Consider the following 17153-nt stretch of genomic DNA (forward strand, 5'->3'; position numbering starts at 1 on the left):
AATTAGTTAAATATTTATCTTCGTCGGATTGTACTTTAAACTCGAATAAATATTGCAATTTAAATATTAAATTTCAATTATTATTGTTATTATTATTATTTTGTAATTTTGAGCTTATAATAGGGTTTAATAAATAAAAATGAGGAAATTAATGAATTTATGGGAATTAGTAGGCTTTATTTATTATTATTATTATTTTTGTGAATGAATTTATTTACATTACAATTAGTGATAATGAGCAGAGCAACCAAAAATATGAAGTAATAATGGTGTATTAAATAATTTGTTAAATATTAAGTTATAAAAAAATGGGTAAAGATAAAAGATAATAATGGAAGCCAACACGCCCTGGTACTAATGAATTAATTAAGGACGTAATTACACTCTTAATTACGATCATCGGCGAACAATAAAGGGTAAAATGGTCATTTCCACATACTTGCCGTATTTATTATTCGTACACGAGCGTGAAGAAACTTGTTTTATCGTTAATTGGGGAGAGAGAGAGAGAGGGAGAGAGAGAAAAAAAAAAAAAGTGAAAAAAAAAAAAAAAAAAAAAGGAATTTATCGAATTGGAATAATAGTGGATTTTACATTGATTCTTCACAATCTATCCGCGATTCCCTTCTCGCCTTGGTTCCTTAATAAGATTTCTAAATTGGTTTCTCTCTTCAATTTCCGACTGGGATCATCTTTTTCATAAGAGGAAGATCACACCATTTATTGGAGTTTTTTATTTGTGAAAGAGAATTTCTGAGCGATTTGGGGGCGTTTTTGTTGTTTGTTATCTGAATTTTCCCGGGAGATTTGAGGAGCTTCTTCAGCTTTGATTGGTTGGATTTGAAAAGCATTTGAAGGGGTTTTCCTTTTTTGAATATCTACGACCGATGCCAGATAATCTGCAAGTTCAGAGGAATGCTGTTCCTAACCAATCCCCTGGTAACACTGAAGCTTCAACGATTTTTTATGCACTTTTGTGTGATTGTTAGGATCTGATCCTTGTTTTTTTCGTTATAACCATCTAATGACTTTGGATTTTTTGTGATCGGGTTTTTTTTTTCTAGTTTGAGCTGTCTTCCAAGTGTTCGAGTGTGTAAGAAATTTCGTGTGATTAGCGATTTTATTGTTTTCTTCTGTTTATGTTTCTTTCTTCATTGAAGATGATTCTGGTTAAATGTATTCAAGCCTCATCGGTTCTCTCGTTTTGAAGAACTTCTGTTGTGTTTTGATGCATTTGAGGCATGGAGAGATTTCGTTTTCTTCGTGTTTGGCTATATCGATTTTGTTGCTTGTAGTTATTTAGCGTTGGAGCATCTTCTGACGGTTTATAAAACGAAGGATGTTAGTTCTCGGTGCTGTGTAGATCATCGTGTTGTTCATCACATTTTGATTTCTTGATTTCTATTTTCCCCTCTTTGAAATCAGATGTCTCGGAGGCGCTCTGGCGGTTGGAAATTAGCGATAATCAAGATGGAGGCGACGCGGCAGAATCAAGCCCTTACCCTGATCGACCTGGCGAACCTGATTGCTTGTATTATATGAGAACTGGCTCTTGTAGCTATGGAAGTAATTGTCGCTTCAATCATCCTGTCTACGTTGCTCAGGTATAAGTTATTTTGCTTCTGCAAGAACATTGGAATCTCTCGATTGACGCCGATGTCGCACAATCATCTATGATATACATGGTTCCTCATGATCTTCTATCTACTGATGATTGAGTAACGCATTTCTTTCGCTATTTGTTGATCATACAGGGTGCTCTTTATAATGGGGAATTGCCAGAAAGAATTGGGCAACCCGACTGTGAGGTATTATTGTTGGGATTAAGTTTCTTAGATTTCGATGGAGTCGTGTCGTAATTTAACCTACACGATAATCCTTTTGAAACTCTTTGACAGCCTTGATTTGAAAACCATCTAGAGCCGTGAAATGAGATAGACCCTTTAGGGGAGATTCATCTCAGGGCTATTTGGTGACAATTTTTGCAGTTTCTTATGACTTTTATTACTAATTTTCGAACGTGTTTGCAGTATTTTCTGAAGACGGGGACCTGTAAATATGGAGGATCATGTAAGTATCATCATCCAAGAGATAGGCGTGGAGCTGGGCCTGTTACATTTAACATTTTAGGTCTTCCCATGCGACAGGTGCGCGGTCTTGGTTTATCAATTTTATGCTACCTGCGTATCGATATCTTAGATAGTTGGAATGATTTTGATGAGCCTAGTGCTTTCTCAGGAAGAAAAGTCGTGTTCTTATTATTTGCGCACGGGATCATGTAAATTTGGAGTTTCATGCAAGTTTAATCATCCCCAGCCAGCACCAGTTGGGAATATGTTACCTCAAGCTAGACCTGGTGCTTTGGGTTCTGCAGCCACTCCATTCATGCCTTCATCTGGTTTACCATATGCTAGTGGAATTCCTGCTTGGTCATTGCCTAGAGTGCAATACATGCCTGGTCCATGTGTACAAGGCCAACAATCTTATGTGCCTGTCCTGGTTTCTCCACCACAGGGTGCCATAGCTGCTCAAGACTGGAACACTTATGTGGTAAGTACCCGTTTGAATGAACAAGGTTTAGCTTAATTCTTAATGCCTTGCATATTTATAAACGATTTGTTGCGTGAAATATGTGAGAACCTTGCGGTTCTGCCTTATCCTGGAGCCATTGAGGACGGCTGCTCAGCCATTATGATGCACATTAGTGATAAAAATTGGGATGTTCAGAATTTTCTAGTAGCTGTTTCAAGCTCTTGAGAATATGTGTTGGTTGTTTCAATTTTGTTTGTAGATCTGCTTGCTTGTCTTGTACATTAGCATGCTTCTTTCTTGCCTGATAGAAGGTATTGATCTTCCCACTGTTTCAGTTTAGATGTGCCTGTCGTCGTGATGGGTGGGCTAGATAGTGTTGTCATTTCAACATTTTTCTGTTGGCCATGAATATCTTGTGCTATTAAACTTTTGACATATAAAGGATTAGAGATGTGATTTTCCAGCAGACGTGTTTCTTTTTTGTTCTAACTTCTGTATATTTATCAACTATGTAGAAAACAAGGTAATTTTTTTTCTTCTTTTGGGTAATTTTTTACTGATAAAGTTGCCTAGGTATGTAGTTTGAAATCAAATGAATAGAAGTTCTTGATTTACTGATGGTGTGTACTATTTGTGATCATTATCATGTTCTATCAGAGCAATGTCAGTCCTGTTCTTCCCAATCTTGGTTATAATTCTGTCAATTTGGAAGACTCGCATTCTAATGGGCAGTTGGCCTTATCAACATCAACTCTAACGCTACCCGATCGACCCGATCAACCAGAATGCCGTTATTTTATGAACAATGGCACATGCAAATATGGATCTGATTGCAAGTTTCATCATCCGAAACAAAGAATTGCACAATCAGCAACGAATGTGCTTGGGCTTCCTTCAAGACCCGTAAGTGTTCATATTCTTAATCATACAAAAACTCATGAAATTCCTTTATAGTAGAAATTGGATCATGAATCATTCCAATCACAATGAAGTGTTAAAAGACAGATCAAGTACATACTCTAAATCTCTGCAGCTTGTTGAGTTCCTTTTTGAAATCCATTTAGCTGGTAATCAATCAGTTATATCTTTATTCCTCATCTCCTACACAGTGATTGATTTCTTACTTTGCTGCTTCATACAGGGGCAAGCTGTATGTTCATACTACAGTATGTATGGGCTCTGCAAGTATGGCCCAAGTTGTAAATTTGACCACCCATCTGCAACATATCCTTATAACTATGGCTTCACTCTGCCTGTGCTCAATTCATCTTTCATGAAGTATCCCAGCAACAACTATACGTTGTCATCGCACGATACCTTGCCCCAGACGATATCCAAATCGTCTGAATGGGTTCAGAAAGCTGATCCTCCGAACAACAAACAGCAAACTACTGATACGAAAGTCGATGATGGCACAGCTGAAGAGGTTTCCTCTGTTTCATGCTCATTATCAGGTGGTTCTGAAAGTTTACAAGATCAATCTGGTTGAAAACCATGGCTATTTTGTTTTATTTTGACTCTGTTGTTTAGTATGTTGTCAAGGAATTACAAATTTTCTTTACTTTATACCTCCCCTATGCCCCAATTTCACCTGTGATAATGTGGGAGTGAAAACAAGTTGCTTGGAGATTTGTTTACTTGAGTCATCTGTTGTGGGGCAGGGGAAGGCATTTTTTGTGTTGAATAAAGTGCAGGTGAAATTAAACCAACCAATCCCACCCTTTTCTGCTGTTTATCCTTTCTCAGTTATGCTTATATGACTTAAATTTAAGCTTGCAATCTGATGAGATTTTGGTGCTTAAAATTTCTCATTTCATTTACTGTTTGATCTTTATCGGTTTGAAAATATTATTCAATGTAGCTGTCACGTTGTGGTAACTTCTAGGATACTTGAATAAATGCCTAGAATATATATATATATATATATAATCTCTATACCTTTAGAAACATTATCCATGGAAGAAAGTTCTTTGAATCTTGAAAAGTTGGAAATTAGTGGATGGTTGTGAACCAGACATGAACAACCAACATGTTAGTTGTTAAGGCAGCATAAGATTTTTTTTTTTAAATTGTCTTGTTTTCCCAAAATTTTTCTTTTTTTAAAATACCACAGTAAATCAATTTCATCGACTCACAATCTTGTTAACGAAGGTTAAATCGACCCGAAGCCTTTTATAAATCTTAATGACCCATTCATATATAGCTCACCCGTAACAAAGGGAAGGATTACATGTCATGTTCTTTGAAAATCTCTAATAAAATTAATCAAATTCCGATGTTTATATCGATATTTTAATGAGTTAATTAATTAAAATAATATTTTATATATAGGAGGAGAAATAATTTTTTTAATATTTTAACTCATTAAAAATTAAGTTACAAGGCGTGCTTAGTTGAGTGTATCACATAAGCAACCTTTTCTCCGGTTTAAATAAATTGATTTTTTTTTTAAATAAATAAAACCTTTTGCTTAAATAAATTGATTTTTTTTTAAATAAATAAAATAGAAATGGATATGACCTATCCTTGATATTTCTTTTTTTTTTTTTTGCCCTTTTATTTATTTTTATTTACTATAAGTGTCGGTGTACTCCTACCCGTATTTTATGGATTTGAAAATAAATAAATAAATAAAATGTTTCGATCCGAAAGTAATTCCCTATTTTATAGATTTGAAAATAAATAAATAAATAAAATATTTCAATAGGAAAGTAATTCTAAAATATCATTAAAAATGGATAATTATTAAGAATTTGAAAGTTAAAGGTTTTTTTTAATTAAAGTAATTTATATATATTTATATTATTATTAGGCATTGATTTTCCTTTATTATTATTATTATTATTTTAACCTTTTATATATATTTATAATTGATAAACTATTATTTGATATTCATGGAATAATTAAGAAAATTCAATTCATCTTTCTAAAAAATAATTAGAATTTAAATTAAGATTAATTTCGAAATGGTAAAGATTATATATTTTTTTTTACCAATAATAATAAATAAACTAATTTAATCAAAAGAAATTGGAGGGCTTAATTAAATGAACATAAAAAGAGTGGGATATAAGGTGGCGTCTTATTTATAAAGAATAGGTGGGGCCCACGAAAACGCCACACACGCTGTCCTAGCGCGTTGGAGAACTCTGGTGGCAGTGGGCCCACCGAAGCCAGTCAAACGGATGCGGACAAAGAACTTGATGACGTGTCCATTTTTCTATTGGATTCCCTGGTTTTGATTTCCGGCCCAACCGGTTCGGTTATTTTCTCCCGAATTACCATTTCATTTTATTTTTTATTTAAAGGCATGTACATACATGATACAAAAATGTGATTTTAAAATAAATTAAATACCATTATATCATTAAATATAAAGTTAAACTTCTATTATCGACTGCAGTAAATATTTGCATTTCTTCCCTATATATGGTAAAAAGTAAATATGTGTGGTTTTTGTTCAAATAATATTTATCGGATCACAATTTTTTTTGTCGTTAATATCATTAATTGTATTTGGTTGTATAAAAGATATGTTAATGACATTTTTTAAATAAAAAAGAATTATATGTCTATTTAGGTCCTTCCCCTAACCTAACATGCATGTAACCTAACATTTTTAAAATATTAGGCTGACTCGAGCTCTTACATATGGTAACTGACCTAGCCAAAATATTTATGATGTACACGTAGATAATTGTTTTATATTCTAACGTAATTCTCGTACATATAGATAGGTAATTACTACAATTTCTATACACATATAGACACATCTCGAGTTTCTATATATAAAAAAAACTCACAGTACTTAATATAATCAATTATAATGTTGCAACGCGTCACAATTCAATACACAGAATAAGTACATACATACATATTTGGCAGTTGAAAAGCGTTTAAAACCAAAGTTAACCAATAGGAAAGTGTAACTCGAATCCGAGCTCATCAATAGGCTATTAACGCTCCAATCTTCCTTAAATTTGCAAACTACTCGACACTAGATTGAAACATAAAGGGTGTATAGGATGTCAGCAAAGAGACATACCAATAATAATTTTTTTATAAAAAAAAAAAATAGAGAAAAAAAAAAAGAAATGGGTGTTTTTATCGAGGGATATTGGTTGAGTGTACGTATATGACAGATGTGTACATGGCTTGTCTTTTAGCTCTTGCAGAGGCAAGGGGTATTTTGGTATTTTGGTTATCCTACCTATATTTTTATTTTTTATTTTTTAGTTTTACCGCATATCTCCAATTAATTAAAAAAAAAAAAAAATGATAATTACACGAAGCAATTAACCTCGACCCGGATCTCTCATTCCGAGAGGGATAAAACCGGCCGTATAGAGGTTGGAGGCGAAGAAGAGGAAGAAGAAGAACAAGAAGAAAAACCAGAGACAAAAATGGAGGTTCAAAATTGACAGTCGGATTCCAAAGGAGGTGGTAGCCGTCGCTCTGAGCAGATCAATTCATTTTTTCTCTCAGCAATCTGCCATCTTCTGCAATTTTATTTTTTATTTTTTTTTTGCCTTCTTATTTTTAGTCTCATTTCGGTTCGAAGATTTTTCCTCTTTCATCCATGCGGCGAGGCAGGCCCTCAGATCCATTTACAGCGACAGAAGTGCCGAAATCTACCGTTCAGCGCGAGAATCCTCTCAAAGAGATCCGATACCGAGGCGTTCGGAAGCGTCCTTGGGGAAGATACGCCGCGGAGATCAGAGATCCCTGGAAGAAAACTAGGGTTTGGCTCGGTACGTTTGATTCCGCTGAAGAGGCTGCTCGTGCTTACGATACTGCTGCTCGGTCCCTCCGTGGAGCCAAGGCCAAAACTAACTTTCCTTTACATCCATCGACGATTTCGATTCAGCAACCTATTCCGTTTTATCAATCGCCGCCGGATTTGATCGATTCGAACGGTTTTGGCAAGATTGAGTGTGTCCAGGCTAATAGGCCTACGTCGAGCAGCTTGAGTTCCACTGTTGAGTCGTTTAGTGGGCCGCGGATTTCTAACCCTTTGTCGTCGTTGTCGATGGTTCCCCGGAGGCCGGTGCAGCCTGTTTCGCCTGACGACTGCCATAGCGACTGTGATTCCTCCTCCTCGGTTGTTGATGATGATGAGGTCTGTGTTCTCGCTTCTTTCCGTAGAGCCTTGCCGTTCGATCTTAACTTACCACCTCCCATGGACGTCGTGGATTTAACTGGTGATGATCTTCAAGCTACTGCTTTATGCCTCTGATGATCCTGTTCTTGCTTCATATCATCGTGGGTTTTACAATGATCCTCTCTCATTTTCCACATTTCTTCTGTTTTTTCTATCTTATTTTCTTGGGAAAAAACACTAAACTGAAAAAAGAAATTCAAATATTGTGGTAAGTTGAAGAGAATTTGCTCGCTCCCTCCCTCTCCCTCCTGTCTGTCGACTCTTACTTTCTTAGACTTTTAGACTGGGTTCCCTTTGACGGCCATGGCCGATATAATCTTGTCTGTGTTTGATTGAAGCTTTTTAGCATCGTTTAAGCTATGCTATGCTGTGCTGTGTATCTGATCTGGGATTTTCCTTTCTTGATCCGATTCACATCATCAATCCATACTCTTCTGTACAAAGATTACCCATCTAATTTAAAGACTCTGCAGTGGTCTTATTGCCATTCTCTTCGCTTAATCATCTATCTCTAGTTATTATGTTCATATCTATTTGACTTGCATTCTTCTCTGTGTGGTGATGGTGATTTGATCTGAAAATTTGTTGGGGAAGGCACTGATAAGGGGCATGTTCTTCCTGATTTTTACTTCTAAGAGGATAGAAAATTGAGTGTTTAGGCTTTGGGGCTTGGTTCAAAAGGGGGGGCTGATGAAGGTGGCCATTCATTGATTTCTCTGATAGGGTTCTTGATAAGAAACATTTATTGCACATGTGATGCTGCCTGCTGATTCTTCTTGCCATACCATTTCTGATTCTGATTCTGATCTCAACGTGCCCTAAAGCCAATAGAGAGGCAGGCACCCTTCCCAAGTTCTTCCCCCCTTTAGTAGGCCTTCACCAATTGCATTACTTTGCTCAGTTTTCCTTCCCAATGCCATGTGCTTGCACCTCTCATATTGGCAAAACCCAAATCAGTAAAACTTGAAAAAAGGAACCCAAAACTGATTCAAAGGGTTTTTCCCAATTTCCCCCAACTGTGTTTTAACATGTTTTGTTTGCATCTACAACAAGCTAAGCCTAGCCAAGCCAAGCCACACACCCTCCTTATGATCATCATGGTGAGGCTGGCTGACCCTTGATCTTAACTTCTAGCTATCATCCTTTCCTTTTTCCCTTTCCTTTGAAGCTCTGTTTATATTGCTAAGTTTTAATTTTTGTAATCTTTTCTTTTCTTCGACGTTACTCGAACATGATATGGTGTTCTTGAATTTATCCTGCAATTGTGTCTTAGTTGAATCCGATAGCACGTGTCGTTAAGATATTGTTATATGCATGCACTAAACCTTATATTATGCTAAGATGTAGAGATTGAAATTGTGATTTAAAAAGAAAAAATGAAGTGGAGTGAAAAATTGAACAAAATATTTGAGATTGATTTGAAAGGAAGGCCCAGCCAATAAGTATGATACAGGTGTTATAATTTTGTTCACTTTTCTTTCATTTTTACTCTCAAACATCTTGGGCCATGCAATTATGATATAAACTTCCAACCATAACATATGGGAAATTTAGGCTATATTTTCGTTTGCTTTCTTTCTTCCTTTTGGTTCCTTGCTTTTAGATCTTCTAATTTTAACCCTAATGTATTAATTAAAACTTCTTCTTAAAATATATTATACTCATAGGTGTCTGAGGCGTGTTGTTTGTGGTCGGGTGTTGGATGTCAAGGCTTAGTGTCATGGTCATACTTGTCTAAAACGTGTTGCCTGTGATAACGTGCTAGATGTCACGGTCATACTTGTGTAAGGCGTACTGCCTATGACTACACGTCTATTCCAAATCTCTTCTACTTGCTTTCATGTAGACCAATCTTTATCATTTTTGTTAGGTTAATACAAGAGTGTATATACTATTCACTAGAATCATGTCAATAGGAGACGTGACTAGTCGTCAATTCTTCCTACCCTTATCAAAGTCGTGGTTGTTGCTTATTTGCTGGCTAGCCTATAGCTTTCATAAAACCAATTTTCAAATGTTTTTCAAATGTCAATGAGGCTAAGGGTTTGAGTATATGTCGGTCACGTTAATGACGACTGGAAGTCTAGTTGGCTGACTTACTCGAAAATGAAATAAGTATCGATCGAGTTCTTGCCGGCATGGGTAGGGGTAGGGTGCATGGCCGCCGGCGATTTTTGTCTCTCTATCAACCAATCTGATATTTGTTTTCAATGCTGACTGTTCGGTGGATATGGCCAAAATGGCACCATTCATCCTTCTACCTAACAATATTCTTTTCATTTAACACTTTTTCAATTCATTGTTCTTTTTATATTCCTGGAATTTTTGTTACTATTTAATTTTGATTTTTTTTTTAATTTAAAGAAAATTCTATTTTGGTCTTTGTTCACTAGAGAATATCAATCGAAAAGTGTCTCTGGATGAATTCGAACTATTCAATGCACCTAGTATAGATCGAGTTGTATGGGTTTGAAATTTTTGAAAAACTAAAAATTTGGTTATGTTCGTGGATTGTAACTTTTTTGGTCGAGTCATCCTGACCAACCCGAAATTAGGGTTCATAACCCAACTTAACCTAACCCTATTCTACTTTTAAGATTCTTATAAAAATAAAAATATTTGATGCATGAACGTGTTCGTGATGTATTATTGAAAGGATAAAATAATGTGAAATTTTTGCTTATATTTTAGGTACATAATTTAACAATCCATTTAATTTAATTGCAAGGACAGAAATTCTAATATTTTAGAGAATCGGGTAAGTTTTGTAAATAATTTTCGGAAATGGTGTAAGGTGTAAATACCCTAATCTTTAAACTTCGTTTAATGGGCTAAGTTGCTAATTGGCCCAAAATTTTGTCGGGATTCAACTTTTGGCGGGCCGATCATCCTCGAAGGGGAATTGGATTCTTGAAGGGAAACAAAGGCAGGAGGATCGCGGTCTTCTCGAATTCTTTGGCGGAAATCGTCGAATTTCAGAGTATTCAATCCCGAAATCTGAACCACGAACTGCTTAGAATGCACCATGCAGAGATTAAAGGCCTCGGGAACTTCGATTATACGCTCGATTGCAGTTCCTAGGTTGAAGAGGAAGGCCGTGAATTCATTGACGGCCATTCAGGATACTTTCTATTCTACCAAGGTGATTGAATTTTCGGATGCTGAGTTTGTTAATGTTTGTAGATTATTGAAATTCGATGTTCTGAATGCTTATGGGGATTTTTTGTTCAATTTTTTTCTCAAAGATGTAATCAACCCCTTTGTTCTTCTCCATTGTTTTACATTGTGGTTCTGGTCTTGCGTGTTTTTAGGATGTATTCGAAAGGCATAGGGTGGTTTTTACAGTGGGGACTTCTATTGCATCGGTTGCAACTGCCTGGTTCGGTGAGTTCAGTGATTTGAATTTTCATTCCCCTTATTGTTTTTCCATTGAATTCTGCATTTGATTATCCTTGTAGTGTTAAAGAATCAATAGGCTTAAGAGGCCAAACGTTAGATTATGATATGATATTGTAGCTTTGCTCCCTATATAAGAAGAAAGCCTATCTCTAATAGAAGCTGTAATGGATACACGTTGAATTTTTTTTGTCAAGCAAAGCCTTCAATTAACATCCAAACTAAACGAATGAGAAGGGATTGGTATCTTTAAATTGAAGATACCTTATTATGAATTATAAAACATTATGACAATCTATTTAGTTTTGTGTTTTGGATTCAATGAATTGTCTGTTGATTGTATGCTTTAGAGGTTAGCAGAAGTTAAGGTTGCATTGATTCTGCTGCAGGTTACACTTTACGCCACTATCATAATGTTCAAGTTGACCGAAGGCTTGAATCTATTGAGGAAGCTGTAAGCATTATCGTGTGAATCTGTTAATTTATTTGAATGTAGTCCAACCATAATTGCATAGCCATTGTGTTCTCTTTTGTTTCAAGGAAGTTAATGGCTACTTGGCACAACCGTGCAAGCACTTTCTTCATCCATTTTTTCCTGAGTGTATGCATGGTTAGGGTTTGTTTTAGGCACTAAAAATTTGAGAGATTCATGCCCTATCAAACATACAGTACACTAAAGGAATTTGTGCACTGCCACTTCTGAGCCCGTTATTTCATTTGCGCATGAATGCACTAGTTACGCCATCTCCCCTACACGAATAATGGTTAGATTCACATTTATGTTTCTGTTTCGTGGCAGATGAGAAAAAAGCATCAACTTGAGCATTCGGAAGTTGCAAAGGCTGTTAATGTTGGAAAGATCAGTACTCCTGCTTGCTTTGCAACTGCTGGAACTTCTTTGATCATTGGGTCTGGTTCTGCGTTCTAATCCCTTTTTATGATGCAATTGTTTTCATTATCATATGGACTTTAAACTCTTAGGGACATATAGTTTCATTCTTTGAGGCGGATTAAATGCAGAAAAATAGTCTATCCTCCTCCCTGTCATGAGATGGTCACTGGTAGTTGTTACTTATTCGAATGAGATATGACTCTTTTGTGATAATAAGGGCCACTTAGGCCTCTTTCATTAGCCCTGATAAATCAACAACTAATGTAACCGTCTTTCAAGTATTTTGTATAAGAGCTCAAGCTCAAGCTCACTGCTAGCAGATACTGTCTACTTTAGCTTGTTACGTATCGTTGTGAGCCTCACAGTTTTAAAACGCGTCTGTTAGGGAGAGGTTTCCACACCCTTATAAGGAATGTTTCGTTTTCTTCTCCAACCGATATGGGATCTCACATTTTGTGACTTAAGAAACTTGTGATTCATTCCATAAACCTTTCGTTCCCTTCCCCTAATGGGTTGAAAGACACCAAGTTTTCTATCTTCATTACTTCGTAGCTCGATCATTGAATTCTGCACTTCAATACACTACTATCTGAACTTTTTTTGTCCATGCTCCATTCTCTAAGGTAATCATTACCCAATGTGGATTGTGCAGATATTGCTTGGGATGGCGAGGTGGAAAACGTTACGCCAACAAGCAATTTAGACGAGAGCAGATGAAGTTATTGGGGGAGGCAAAACCTAGATGGCAATTGCTCACGAGGCTAAATCCTAAAGGGCTGAACTTTCCATTCAGGAGATCATCAGGCAAAGCTGGGAAGCAAGAAAGCAGCAGCAGCAGCAGCAGCAGCCAAACAAGGAACAAAACTCCAAAAGATGCTGCAGCACAAGAACGTGAGGAGACAGTCACCAGTTCCAAGCAAGCAATAGCATCATGAGGAAACGGCGCAATGTCTCTTGAACTTTCACTTTTGTCGTCACCATAACCAGGCAGGTAAAGTGTTTACCGGTAAGGCCTCATTCTTCTTTTGTCAAGTAAAAAAATGGAAAGAAAATGTGAGTTCTCCCTTCCAATACAACACATCTTAGTTTGGTAACTTATTATAAGTTTTCAATTCTGTTTTCTAAATTGTTTCGATTGGATAACTTGTAAAGTTACATACGCATTGAAATCATTAGTCCCAGTTTTGAGATTTTTTTTGGAACGAACAGAAAGCAAAAGCCTCAGTAACAATCAGAGCTTCATTGGCACTAGTGCCAAATTTTTGTATTGGATTTGTCCTGAATAAGTTAGTTATCTTTGTTTCAAGCAAGCAAACGACCATAGGGATGTAACTTTCTTTTTTACTGTTATTTTGAGGGAATGGTGAAAAAAATTTCATCTTCAACGACCAAAGTCAACCCAAATTATTTTATCAGGACAAAATTTTATAGTTTAAAATTAAGATGATCAAATTGTTTTTATATAAATTTAGATTTTTTTTATAGAGTAGCAATTATTAATAAATAAATAATGTAGGTAGCAATGCGAAACTACCACATATCTTTACTAGCAATTTATTGAATATTCTATAAATTAAATTTTTGGTTTGTATCAAAATTTGTAATTTAATTAATTAATTGGTGTTAATTAACATTGTTTTGGATTTTTTTTCTTACTATTAATTCTCTCAAATAATTGTTTACTTTTAAAAAAATTATATACTTTATTTGATATAACGTGAATAAAATTGAGATATTCTATAAATAAATAAAAAAATAAAAAAATAAAAATTATCTTGGGTTTGGCCTTTTCTTACTAAAATACTCGGAATTCTGTCGTTAAGAGCAATCAACAAGCATCAAAGAAATTATGATAAAACCACGGATGGAGGCATTAATGGTGATGAACCATGATTGGCATTGATTATTACAATAAATACCAAATTCAATGGATAATATCAAATGTTCATCTTATTGAATTCAATGGATAATATCAAATGTTCATCTTATTGAAATCGACCTGCTGCTGAAATTGGCATTTGAAGCAGCCTAGGAACTTTCTTGTTCGATTGTGGAATCTTGTCGCCGATGAACACTAAGGCTTTTCCCTTGAGCGTAATGTTAATTTGACAATGGAACGACTTGTCGGCCCCACTAGATGCCCTCGATCAGTGGCTTCTGATGGGCGGAAGCGGATACCAATTCTTGTGATTGCTCAATTCCTGTTTGTTTCTGCTCCTATTCAGCCAGCGTCGATATAAAATTCCTAAACTCCTGTGTTACACCATGAATCAAAATGAACTCGCCCGATCCCTTCAATCCGATCGTTCTTTTACTTCTGCTTTGTGGATTCATAATAGTTTCTGCATTGGAACCTGGCTCAGTCGATGGTATCTGTAAATCGTTAGTGGAGCCTCACAACTACGCTTGCGAAGAACATCTAGTAATATAGCGACTTCTTCTTCTTCTTCTTCTTCTTCTTCTTCTTTTTTGGAAATACCTAATTGATTCACAGAATGATCTTCCATTTGGGTTTTTCAGGTGATTACAAACGATGGGTTTATACTCAGCATGCAGAGAATCCCATCGGGACGGACGAGTTCAGCCAATGGGCCTCCAGTTCTGCTACAACATGGTCTTCTAATGGTTGGTAATTTTGATTTTGGTGCCGTAATTTCTTGTGAAAGGATGATGTGTTTATGGATTGGTTTTACGAACTTTTTGTGATGGTAAGGATGCGGCAACATGGCTGTTGCTTCCTCCAGAAAGTTCTTTGGCATTCGTTTTGGCAGATAAAGGATTTGATGTGTGGCTTGCCAACACCCGTGGAACTAAATTTAGCCAAGGACATACCTCACTAGGCCCTGATGATCCTGTAATTGCTTGTTTCTCTTGCTTCCATTTTGATTTGCTTGCTGCTGAAATTGATATTGAGTTGTTCTTTAGGGCTTCTGGGATTGGTCATGGGATGAATTGGTAGCTTTTGATCTCCCTGCCACTCTCCAATATGTTCATAATCGAACTGGGCAGAATATGCACTATGTTGGACACTCATTGGTTAGTTTAAGCATTGCATTTTCTTTGCATCTTCGTGTTAGAGTATGTTTATCTGTATCTGAGATGGAGAACTTCTTGGATTGAAGGGAACATTGATTGCTCTTGCTGCATTTTCCAAACACCAATTGCTAGACATGTTGATATCAGCTGCTTTGATTAGCCCAATTGCCCATTTGGGTGATGTAACCTCCCCAATTGCGAGAAACGCTGCTGATAACTTTCTCGGTGAGGTACAATATTCGATTCTACGTTTATTCGTATTACTGTCGAGTTATGTCGTGTTGCCGATTCTTTTTATCCGTCGTAACAGGTCTTGTTCTGGTTGGGTGTCAAAGAGTTTGATCCAAGAGGGTAACTACTTGACCATTTCTCTTTTGTTAAGGAAACTATTAGATTAGTGAAACTAGTTCATTTAGTTCTGTACTTACTTTGAATGAACAAATAGGAAGGCTGCAATTCAGCTTCTTGTTGAGGTCTGTGCAAAGCCAGGAGTTGATTGTATCAACTTGTTGACATCTTTCACAGGTTCGAACGTTGTTTTAGTTCATTGTTTTATTTTCGAACCGAGCTCGTAGAGAGAATTATCGCTATTTTGTTTCGATTATAGGCCAGAATTGCTGTCTCAATCCATCTGTATCTCAAAACTTTCTAATCCATGAACCTCAGCCAACGGCAACAAAGAACATGATCCATCTGTCTCAGAGTAAGGATCAAGGCTCTTCTGAGTATATTTGAATCTTTGTTGTTGTTTTGTGCGGTCTAAATATTGTTTTGGGGATTATGGGCAGTGATCAGAAGTGGAACCATAGCAATGTACGACTACGTTGACGTGATCGAAAACATTAAACACTATGGGCAATCGACTCCTCCAACGTACAATATGACAAGCATTCCTAATGACTTCCCTCTCTTTCTTACCTATGGAGGTGCTGATGCCTTGTCCGATGTCAACGATGTGCAACTCTTGTTGGATAACTTCAAAGATCACGACGGAGATAAGCTCGTGGTTCAGTTTAGAGAAGATTATGCTCATGCTGATTTTGTCATGGGAGAAAACGCTAAGCAAGTTGTGTATGATCCTCTTATCGCTTTCTTTATGCTTCAATGAATATGTTCATGTTGTGTGAATATCATGTCTATACTCGAATATATCTAAGTGCACTTAGTCATTGGTGTCGATGGACTTGTAGAACGATGACTAGTAGGAAATATTGCATTGGTCGACAGAGGTTATGGGTCGGCTTTAGATTGTTTGTAACTTATTATGTAAGTATAGAAAGAATGATTTTTGCTGTTAGTGTTGGCTTTATTGAATGATAGTCAAGGAATACCAGAGGCCTTTTACAGCTCTCTCACACAGATAAACCGACGAGGAATGTCGTTTCCCTCATTATCATTCGACACGAGCAAAGAAAATAGAAGGGATTGACCAAAATGACGACGTTTAAACGAGATATCTCTTAAACCAGGTACTATATCATAGCAAATTGTAAGTTGAAACAAAACCGACCGTTCTCTCTCAGAGATAGACGTTTGGCCTGAGACTGAAGTGACCCTGTGCTGCAAGACGAGCTGCTACAAAAGGATTGCGATCGACGTCGTTGCTAACAGAACCGTAACACTTTTTCCTCTTTGATGACAGGAAAAGCTCTTCACAGAAAACAGCACACCGACGCGAAGATGAAGCCGGAGTCTCCTGTTTGTGCTTCGTACCGTGTGAGGACACCAGCATTTTCTTGAGCTTCCTGAAACATTTGACAAGCTTCTTCATCCTCACCGAGCTGGTTGGTTGGCTTGTCGGGTTGTATCTCTTATATATTCCATGGAGCTCTCTAGTGTGCTTTTATGTATGGTTCTAATTAGTGTTACTTCATTGCAAGAAGGATAAAGCACCTAATGTGTTTGCCCTTTTGTTGCTTTAGAACCTCAAGAGCTTGTGTTGTATGGAACTTAGAGAGTACTTTATAAAACTTATGATTTAAGTTTTGGATTGCTTGAGCTTATTAAAGTTCAAAATTATTCAATTTGATAATTGATTTGAATACAAAAGAAACTAGACTCCACACCGGTTGGTGAGGGGAACGAAACATTTTTTGTAAGGGTGTGGAAACCTCTCCCTAACAAAAATTATGATAT

General features: G+C 36.5%; 4 protein-coding genes across 4 annotated transcripts; all 4 read left to right on the forward strand.

Moving 5' to 3' along the window:
* Positions 1-527: 527 nt before the first annotated feature.
* LOC111795328 (zinc finger CCCH domain-containing protein 3) lies at positions 528-4241 on the forward strand. The gene is made up of 7 exons (XM_023677671.2): positions 528-939; positions 1426-1604; positions 1755-1808; positions 2031-2147; positions 2239-2550; positions 3190-3435; positions 3674-4241. The coding sequence occupies exons 1-7, from the start codon at positions 888-890 to the stop codon at positions 4019-4021; spliced, it is 1308 nt and encodes a 435-aa protein (XP_023533439.2). The 5' UTR covers positions 528-887; the 3' UTR covers positions 4022-4241.
* A 2571-nt stretch (positions 4242-6812) lies between these two features.
* LOC111795753 (ethylene-responsive transcription factor 3) lies at positions 6813-8180 on the forward strand. The gene is made up of 2 exons (XM_023678318.2): positions 6813-6972; positions 7076-8180. Exon 2 carries the CDS (start codon positions 7112-7114, stop codon positions 7766-7768), a length of 657 nt encoding a protein of 218 aa, XP_023534086.1. The 5' UTR covers positions 6813-6972; positions 7076-7111; the 3' UTR covers positions 7769-8180.
* A 2363-nt stretch (positions 8181-10543) lies between these two features.
* LOC147792751 (uncharacterized) lies at positions 10544-13183 on the forward strand. Its single transcript, XM_087123693.1, has 5 exons — positions 10544-10835; positions 11005-11077; positions 11479-11543; positions 11889-11998; positions 12634-13183. Exons 1-5 carry the CDS (start codon positions 10719-10721, stop codon positions 12914-12916), a joined length of 648 nt encoding a protein of 215 aa, XP_086979819.1. The 5' UTR covers positions 10544-10718; the 3' UTR covers positions 12917-13183.
* Positions 13184-13957: 774 nt separating this feature from the next.
* LOC111795627 (triacylglycerol lipase 2) lies at positions 13958-16314 on the forward strand. The gene is made up of 9 exons (XM_087123692.1): positions 13958-14403; positions 14502-14606; positions 14695-14835; positions 14907-15017; positions 15104-15247; positions 15328-15368; positions 15463-15542; positions 15625-15720; positions 15806-16314. The coding sequence occupies exons 1-9, from the start codon at positions 14257-14259 to the stop codon at positions 16123-16125; spliced, it is 1185 nt and encodes a 394-aa protein (XP_086979818.1). The 5' UTR covers positions 13958-14256; the 3' UTR covers positions 16126-16314.
* Positions 16315-17153: the final 839 nt, after the last annotated feature.

The sequence above is a fragment of the Cucurbita pepo genome, chromosome 5 (genome assembly GCF_057944985.1).
Source record: "Cucurbita pepo subsp. pepo isolate OVF chromosome 5, ASM5794498v1, whole genome shotgun sequence".
Classification (NCBI taxonomy): domain Eukaryota; kingdom Viridiplantae; phylum Streptophyta; class Magnoliopsida; order Cucurbitales; family Cucurbitaceae; genus Cucurbita; species Cucurbita pepo.

Excerpts from the sequence above, each read along its gene's own strand:
- LOC111795328 (XM_023677671.2), top strand. The coding sequence starts at position 888 with ATGCCAGATAATCTGCAAGTTCAGAGGAATGCTGTTCCTAACCAATCC. Across the intron at positions 940-1,425 it reads TGTTCCTAACCAATCCCCTG|ATGTCTCGGAGGCGCTCTGG; the intron begins GTAACACTGAAG and ends CTTTGAAATCAG. Across the intron at positions 3,436-3,673 it reads TTGGGCTTCCTTCAAGACCC|GGGCAAGCTGTATGTTCATA; the intron begins GTAAGTGTTCAT and ends TGCTTCATACAG.
- LOC111795753 (XM_023678318.2), top strand. The coding sequence starts at position 7,112 with ATGCGGCGAGGCAGGCCCTCAGATCCATTTACAGCGACAGAAGTGCCG.
- LOC147792751 (XM_087123693.1), top strand. The coding sequence starts at position 10,719 with ATGCAGAGATTAAAGGCCTCGGGAACTTCGATTATACGCTCGATTGCA. Across the intron at positions 10,836-11,004 it reads ATACTTTCTATTCTACCAAG|GATGTATTCGAAAGGCATAG; the intron begins GTGATTGAATTT and ends GCGTGTTTTTAG. Across the intron at positions 11,078-11,478 it reads GGTTGCAACTGCCTGGTTCG|GTTACACTTTACGCCACTAT; the intron begins GTGAGTTCAGTG and ends ATTCTGCTGCAG.
- LOC111795627 (XM_087123692.1), top strand. The coding sequence starts at position 14,257 with ATGAACTCGCCCGATCCCTTCAATCCGATCGTTCTTTTACTTCTGCTT. Across the intron at positions 14,404-14,501 it reads ACGCTTGCGAAGAACATCTA|GTGATTACAAACGATGGGTT; the intron begins GTAATATAGCGA and ends TGGGTTTTTCAG. Across the intron at positions 15,721-15,805 it reads CATGATCCATCTGTCTCAGA|TGATCAGAAGTGGAACCATA; the intron begins GTAAGGATCAAG and ends GATTATGGGCAG.